Genomic DNA, 8,621 nt, shown 5'->3' on the forward strand with positions numbered 1-8,621 from the left:
TAAATAAATGTGTTTTGGTGCAAAATGTCCCCGTGAACCCCAGAAGAAAAGCACAAATTGAAGCAAGTAAGAAGGTTTCACTATCTACTGTGAAACTAGTTCTGTACCAGTAGGCTGAAAGAAGTCAACATAAAAAGACTGATTACAGTTTTCACTCAAAGGCAAAGGCCTGGATTTTTAAAGATATGTTCCATAGTTTGAGGAAACAAAAATTAATACTAATAGTAAGAGGTAAAAGATGAAGCTTTACATGCCTGAGACAACATCCTAACTGTGAAGTATGGGTTGACAGCATTGTGATGTGAGAGTGTTTATCTGCAGGAAGAACTTGCATTTTACTATGAGAAAATATCAAAGCAAGAGCTAATGACGTAAACAAGAAAAGGTGCCAGGGTTGGGGTAAACATCCACTCCCACACCCCAAGCCTTCCTTCTTGGTTGTGCTAATGAAGAAAAACTCAATCTAGCACACATTATAGTCAAGGCCCAGGGGCCAAAACTGGCCCACAATAGCTTGTTATGTGGCCCTCTATACTCTTTAGGGCAACAGAACCTTCAAGGTTAACAGTTGTGTATTAGATATTATTTTATCAATCAAATCAAAGCAGATTTAATCTGTGCACTGTAAACTTACATCGATGTGAAGAGATGTTCAATATAATTTAAATTAAAGAAGTACTGAACGCAGGCAGCCTCTGATTAATATGCCTGCAATCTGCTAATATTTTATCAGTATTTTCTGCCACAACTGGCCCCTTGAGGACATTCATGATCTTGATATGGCCCGAGCTGTAAATAATTTTGACACCTCTGATCTAGCAGACCGAATAGAAACAAAACAGATACAAACGACCCGACTGTGAATCACCTTGCTCATAATCAGACCGTGTATCACTAAATATGGGGTGTTATGGGTCGTTTTGTCTCGATGCAAATCAGAGAACAAACTCACAGGAGTCCGTTACATAATTTCTTGGACTTCACATGAGTTCATTCAGTTATTTTCCACTCCGCTACGAGAAGCTCGCCGCCGCTGGACGCCGCGCCGCACCGCGCACGGGCCGCGAGGGCGAGCTGGAATGCATTGACGTCAGAAGGAAGCTGCTGGGCACTGCGCGTGCACGCCCAGTTCTCATTGATTTAGCCGCTGCAGAAGCGGGCACGCGGCTCTTCAGCTGGAGAGAGTCGTATCAAGAAGAAGAAGTGGAAAAGAGTGGCTCCTCCAGGAACCGACATGGAGCGCAGCGAGGGAGCAGAACGAGGAGGCGATGCCGCTCGTCTCCGCGTCTGAATTCAGCGGTGACACCGAGGCTTTGGGAGGCTGCGGAGATACGGAGCCGCTTGCAGTTATCACGGGACATTTGCGCAACAATGGTAAGTTAGCGCCGCTGCTGCTGTTGTTTGTCCGACGTTGTAGCGGAGTGATGTTGCTGCGGAGGAGCCGATGAGCTGTTCAGCCAGGATGGTGACTGTGTGCCAAGTTGGGACTGCAGTTTGAACAGCTGGCCTCAAGTCTAGCTGAAACAAACTGATGGACACTAACCCTGTTAGTGTCATTTAAAAAGGAGGCCTGTCAGTGTGAACTTGGCCCAGTGAAGCTGTTTAAAGGGGTGTTAAAGAGGCTTGCAGCTCTGCTTGATGACGCTGCAAGTGATGAAGTGCTGCTGATGATGATCAAACTGATAAAATGTATTTATTTGAAAAGGACATTTGCTTATAAAACTCAAAAAGGCTGTTATGGAAAGGCAAATTAAATAACACGAATAAGTGGTTAAATAAATTACAACTAGATTGACTAGATTCAACCAAAGGTTAAACGTAAGATAAAAACAACAGATTGCAAACTGCACATATAGAAAATAAAAAAATATATATATTTAAAACGTAACCACAAATATGCTGAACATGGAAAACATCTGGATCAGATTAAAGCAAAAGCTCTTTAAGACACAATATATGTGCTGAAAGATGCCAGATAATCACTGGAGATGCACAATTATTAATTATTACGATTATCAAATGCAAATTAACTCAAAAATAGAGGGGAATAAAGTGGGAAAGAGTACACAATTGATTCACTGCTGCATTTGTAAAGCCAAAAATCCAGTAAGAGTAACAAATGTTACAAGTGGAATGGTTTGGCATTGAGTGAAATAGTAATTTGATCCCTGAGCAAAACATGAATCTGAACTGTGTGAAGAAAGCTTCCATGATATGCACAGCAGCAAGACATTTTCCTTACTTGGTCACCAGATGTGTTTAGTCCTTAGAAGATATTTTGGTCCACTCCTCTGTATATAAACTCTCTAATTCTTTGGGTTTCTTGGCTGGAGCTTGGTAACTCAAAGCTTCAGCTCCTTCCTCAGATCTGTTGTTAGACTGAGGTCTGGAGGGGGTGTTGTAAGCCACTCCATGACCTTAATGTGGTTCTTCTGGGGCCTCTCCTTTGTTGTGCTGGTGGTACTAATTTAATTTGACTCAAACACTTTGCCTTAAACCTTCTCTGAATCAGACAGCTAATACACCTGCTCATAAGATCAAAAATAGCATAAAGATAATTAAAAATAAACAGAGATATGAATTAAGCTATAATGGAATCAAAATGACTGAACAAAACTTAAGTAAACATTTTTAAGGGAACATATTATCATGAACTAAACCTTTTAGAGTCCTTTGGAAGATAAATGAGGCCGAAACATCACAGATTGTCAACTGTACGTAGTAATGTGTTTCTTCCATATTCCTACACGGAGCAGCACCTTCAGGTCCATGTCTGTTGTCCTGGCGTAAACAAACAAAAACAATGACGTCGTTGCTCCAGATGTTGACGGTTGCGTTGATGAAGGTGGTGGTGGAGAACTCTCCACTCTGGGGATGGAGGATACAATCATGACATCACCAGGTTTAGTGTCGTCTCCTGACACAAACACATGCTCACTTGGACTTGAGCGCCGTTATACATTACGGTTTCTTGTTACAGTATTGATTCGACGTGCCATTTGTGCTTCGGATGGTGATATTTGAGACAAACTCAAGCACAAGCCCTCCAACATCAGAGACGATAACGGAATATTTCTCCCTCTGCTGCTCACATTGTGCTGTAATTCTGTAATCCGCTCTTGGCACTTAATCTAAACTTGTTCTGTCGTCTGTCTGCCATTGTTAAATGAAGTGGAACATTGGTCTACTTTTGGTCCGGTGTCTCGAGGGATGGGGCATTAACAGCAGCTGACCTCGTCTAAAGCCTTTCTCCCTTTGGGCCAGAGGCCAAAGTTGTCCTCACAGTCATTTCGTTTCATTGTTTTGTCTTTTTCTTTATCCTGCTAGGCAACCCCCCAGCATTGAGGAACTCTTGACTCAGCCAACGTCCCTCCACCCTTTTGTTTCAACCATGGACTCCTCAAGGGATTTGACCTCAGCCCTGGACGGGCCTGCGGACCCCAGAGACTTCTCCGGTCGCTCCGATCTCAGCGGCCTCTACCATCTGGGCCGGACGCTGGGAAGGGGCCACTTTGCTGTTGTGAAACTGGGCCGTCATGTCAACACGGGGCAACTGGTGGCTGTGAAGATGATCGATAAGACTAAACTGGATGTCATGGCAACAAGCCACCTCTTACAAGAAGTCAGGTGAGAATTGATCATTACGTTTTAAATTTGTAATCAACTATTCCACGAGAAACGGATTCAAGAAATATTAATGATATTGTCAAAAAAGACATGAGAGAACAAGTCTATTTGAATGCATGCTGTGCTTGTCCTAGTGAAATTAGATAAAAATAATTTATATTTTATTTGAGGATACAATGAAAAAACTGGTGATTTTGGGGAATTCAAAAATAAGATAAAATTTCACAGTGTAGAAATTCTTTATTTCAATACAATTTACCACATAGTGCTTTGATATCAATAGTTGTTGGGGAAACGCTAATTGCTTGGCTAGTGACCTGAATCAGACGATTTTCAAATTTATATTAAAATCTCTCAATAATCAGATTAAAATTTTTCCACACTGTAATCCCTCCACCCACGTCCTCATGTCTCTTTTTGTCGGAGGAAGGTCAGACTGGTGAGGCGTTTAAGCATCTTGGTGTATTTTGCACAAGTGATGGTCAGGTAGAGTGAGAAATGGAAAAATTGAGGCTTTGTCCTTTTTTTTATTGCTTCTTTAATTTGTAATGTTAAAAAGAAGAATGCAATGAAAGACAAAACTCTCGATTCACTGCATATTCGACCCTGACTGATCATTATGAATTATGAAGGGCTAAATTTATTCAGTTACTTGACTCCACTGCAGTCACCATGTTTTACATGGAGCAGTTATCACCTCCAGAGTGATGAAGGGAGACAGAAGATAATGAGAAAGAAATCGAAAAAAAAAAAAACTGTAAATGCTAGAAGTTACGGAAAGAAAAAGAAAACATAATCTGCAGTAAGCTGAATTATCTTGGCACAACAGTTTGACATCAACAGCAGTTTAAATTGATTTGATGTAAATAAATAAATAAATAAATAAATAGAGATTCATGGACAGTGGTCAGAATTTGCTTGGTTCTCTTTGATTGGTGATCAGCATGTCAGATACTGAGAAACAAAGTTTTCCTAATCAGATCTAAGACCTCCTGTTCAAAGGGAGTTGTTCCTTTCTACTGCAGCCACATACATGCTTGGTATGAGCGATTGTCTCAAAGTTAATGACACGATGCATTCATCTGTCCTCGGTGGCCATATGCTCGTTTAGGAGGGATTGCTGCAAAGTCGGTGACCCAATGCAATCAGCTGAGTTTCCTAAAATAACTAGCCTTTTTTTTTTACTAACTAGCCTGACAAACAAGCAGCATTCATGCAAGAATGACTCTTGCCTGAGGTGTTGGTCATAAAATTGGTTTTGTATAAATAAACCAAATGTAGTTTAACTGGATTAAATTAGCATGGTGCCCTTTATTTTTAGAATTTAATGACAAATCAGATAAAAATAAAGGATATTTTCATGTATACATAGTCTCACCTCCTGAGACTAAACAACAGCTGGTAACTTGAAGCTACAGACATCCAGACAATTCATTGTCATTTAGTGTTGAGAGTGGGCCGAAAAATGTGCATGCAAGTGAGCATGCACAGTTCTTTCTGTAGCATAATGTTGTGCTGTTAATAATAAAACATTCCTATTGTGAAGAAAACCGCCATCTGTCCACCTCTTTAACAAAAGGAATCACGAAAACATGACAAATCCACTCTGCAAAATGTACTTGCATATACAAAGCACTGTTGTTTACATTTACACTAGAAGCACAGTTTGTATTTCTTGAATTGCAACATAAATCAACTATTGTTGCGCATTTGTAGGTGCATGAGGCTGGTGCAGCATCCCAACGTGGTTCGGCTCTATGAAGTCATCGACACTCCCACCACGCTCTACCTGGTCATGGAGCTGGCCGAAGGCGGTGACCTCTACGATTACATCCTGCGCCACGAAGGAGGCGTGGTGGAATGCACCGCCAAGCGTCACTTTGCCCAGATTGTGCGAGCGGTGTCGTACTGCCACCAGCTGCACGTGGTGCACCGGGACCTGAAGCCGGAAAACGTGGTGTTTTTCCCCCAGCAGGGCGCCGTCAAGCTGACAGACTTTGGCTTCAGCAATTTATTCCAGCCTGGGATGATGCTGGCCACCAGCTGTGGGTCGCTGGCTTATTCTGCTCCAGAGATCCTGCTGGGAGAGGAATATGATGCTCCAGCTGTGGGTGAGAAACTCAATCGTGTTTATTTCCACTAGAGAATGTTGGATTTGGATGATTGATTGTTTTTATTGTGGGTCTAAATCATTTTTGAAACATCAAAAACGCTTTAGTTTTTGAGGCATTCTAAATGTTTGCTTTAAGAAAACATTTATTTTTTCCTGACCAAAAATTTCTGCAAACTCTGAAAACTATCTACTATTAAGCTAATTCCGCAGTCCTAGAATTGCAACTGACTCTCTTTGTAATTTTTTATTTCACTTTTGTACTCTAAAACTATTACATTTATTCAAATCTAATAGTCTTAGAGTTAATTCCTAGGCAACAAGTTGTGGACAATTCGGAAAAATGGTTTGATTGTTGTTGCAGCCAATATTTGACATATGAACTAGATGCTAATGTCAGTTCACATTTTGCAGCCCATGCAGGGCTTAAAAAAAGTGAAATAAAGCTTGACCCCCTTTATTTCAGGGGTCAGTCAACAGCCAACAAGATAAAAACAGCTTAAAAAATGATGAGTGTATGCATTCATGTATGCCCATGGTGGATTCATGAGAGTGCATTTCCAGTGCACTTAACTTATGAATGAAGTCTGCTGATTTAATTTGTCACTTATGGGAGCTGCTCAAAAACATTACAGTAAAGTAAAGAATAAAACCAGAGAGAAGGAGAGTTATTGTAGCACTTTTTGGCTTAAAAAGCTCTAGTTGTTACATTGGTATGATGGATGCAGTTGTCAGCAGCTCTAGTTCTACTAGAGCTATCTCAATAAAAGATGGCCCTCAAAAAGGCTTTTTTCCAGAGCAACTTCTCGAATTGGTAACTGTAAAAGGCTGCGTGTCCGTCTCTGCCCTCCTGACCCTGCGTGGGTATTCCTCTCGTGTTTTCGTGTTCGCTCCTCTTCGTTCACGTGCCGACGTGTGAATGCGCCGGGGTCTGAGCGCGTCTGCTGAGGATTAGTGTTTGTATTTGGGTCAGCCCGTTGTGAGCCAACCGGACTCGTTCTGCACTGCAGCCCTCCCTGCAGAGCAGGTCGCAGAGCGGAAACGGGAAGCTCTGTGCCTTTTCTGCTCGCTCTGATTGGGAAGGCTGCGCTGATTGTGGGATTTGACATTGCAGGAACAGAAGGGGAGCTGAGGGATTTGGTTTTATGTGTCCCATTTGTGGGGTTGGAGGAGGAGGAGAAGGGAGAGGCGGAGGGGGAGGGTGTCTGCCTCAGGGAGGTAGTGGTCTTATCTGCTAAGCTGGAATAGGCTGGATTTTTGTTTTGGCAGAATCTGGCCCACTTCTTTACTCTGGTTGCATCTGCACTGAATACATGCAACCCCACTGCAATTAGTGCTCTCTTGTAGAAGGACATTTGGTGCATTTAAGTTGCAAATGGGCTCCAAATGACAGCATGTGTAATTTAAGTGCTTGTGAATTGTCTGTTTTTATTTTTCCATGTGACCTTGCCCCGTGTAACAATGGGAGGGGTGATGAAGAAACGCAGCTCAACTTTCAGCACGACTCGCGAGTTGCATCAGTTCCTTTTTCCTCGGGTCGGTTCCTGTTTCTGAAGGGACGTCCTATTAAATAAATTTTTTTATTAGCTCCTCTCAAGAACATGCTCTGCTTCGTTGCAAAGGAAGTGCACTTTCTCTGCCCTATTTTCATATCGTCCAGCGTGACTCAGCCTGTCGATAACACGGCTTTGTCATCGCTTCTATAGAAACGTACTCTTCTGACTCCCTCGCTCATGAACACATATGTATTTATGGATGTAATCCTGAGCTGCACGCCGGAGGAGATGTCCCTCAGAGATGTCTCGGCTTAGTGAGATGACTCATAAACCGTCACAAACACCGCGACTGCTCTCTGTGCCGCTCTAAGCAGGCCTCCTTCACTGTACATGTGCGCTCTGTTTGATGCGTGTTTCATAAGAGGCAGAGAAAGAGGGAAGATGTTCACAAGGCGTAAAATGCAGTAATATGAGGTCGGTCCATAACTTTATACATGCAATCGACTGCAAACCTAAGAGAACTGCTGACAGAGTTGTGAAATTCTTGTAATCCTGTCACATTCTTAAAGGGATAAGTTAATTTTTTTTTATTAGGGTTGTGTTGACTACTTTTGAGTAGTCACCATCTTTTCTACATTAGACATCACTTGGAAGAATTTCAAATTGGAGCAGCTGGGACACTCCCTATGTACAGAATGAAGATAAATAGGAGAAATGTAGAACTCCCCCTAAATCAGCTGATTAGCAAATACAGCTGATTTAGCTGCTCAATTTTCTCTTAAGGGGAGTTGAAAATACTGACTGCCTGTAAATACCCCCCTCACACACAATCCTCACTTTGAAAAGTTCAAACTTTGCCATTTTTAAAATGGCAAAATCTGAGCAGTGGGATGAACCGAGTCTGACAGTTTGCGTCCTCAGACTCAGCTCCTCGGGTTAAAGTCTTTGCAAGTGTGAAAACACCTCATGACATCCTCTTAGCTCGCTGCCACAACACATGCACCTCTCATTTCTTTCTTGTTTTGTGGAAGCTGAAGGTCGGTTGCGAGGGGCACATGGAAAGCCCCCTGCACTCAGATCCTGTTATAGATCAGGAAAGAGCAGCACAGCCGGAGAGGCATTTTCTTCTTTTTTTTTTTTTTGTAACAAAACCCCTTTGTGTTTTCACATCAACCTGAAGGCTGGTGATTTGTTTATACCAACAATTAATGTTCCAGTGCTTGGAAAGGACACGATCTTCACAGCAACACAGTATAATAATAACAAAAAGAAAAAGTTAGCTTTGTAACAAAATCTACAAACAGAATTTTTTTACTACTCAGCATGTCCTGATGTTTTGTCTTATGTTCGCTTTGCACTAATTTGGAACGTGGACATAAGACAAGGAT

General features: G+C 42.0%; 1 protein-coding gene across 1 annotated transcript; it reads left to right on the forward strand.

The window, feature by feature from the left end:
• The first annotated feature begins 1,076 nt into the window (after positions 1-1,076).
• On the forward strand, positions 1,077-8,543 carry LOC106961815 (SNF-related serine/threonine-protein kinase-like). Its single transcript, XM_015055842.1, has 3 exons — positions 1,077-1,374; positions 3,328-3,627; positions 5,344-8,543. Exons 2-3 carry the CDS (start codon positions 3,392-3,394, stop codon positions 5,768-5,770), a joined length of 663 nt encoding a protein of 220 aa, XP_014911328.1. The 5' UTR covers positions 1,077-1,374; positions 3,328-3,391; the 3' UTR covers positions 5,771-8,543.
• The last annotated feature ends 78 nt before the right edge of the window (positions 8,544-8,621 follow it).

Source organism: Poecilia latipinna, unplaced genomic scaffold (genome assembly GCF_001443285.1).
Source record: "Poecilia latipinna isolate Pla-1442-1.1 unplaced genomic scaffold, P_latipinna-1.0 Scaffold1338, whole genome shotgun sequence".
Lineage (NCBI taxonomy): Eukaryota > Metazoa > Chordata > Actinopteri > Cyprinodontiformes > Poeciliidae > Poecilia > Poecilia latipinna.

What these genes read in the sequence shown, in the direction of transcription:
- LOC106961815 (XM_015055842.1), top strand. Translation starts at nt 3,392, where the DNA reads ATGGACTCCTCAAGGGATTTGACCTCAGCCCTGGACGGGCCTGCGGAC. An exon ending in CACCTCTTACAAGAAGTCAG is followed by an intron (nt 3,628 to 5,343) that starts GTGAGAATTGAT and finishes GCGCATTTGTAG; the next exon opens with GTGCATGAGGCTGGTGCAGC.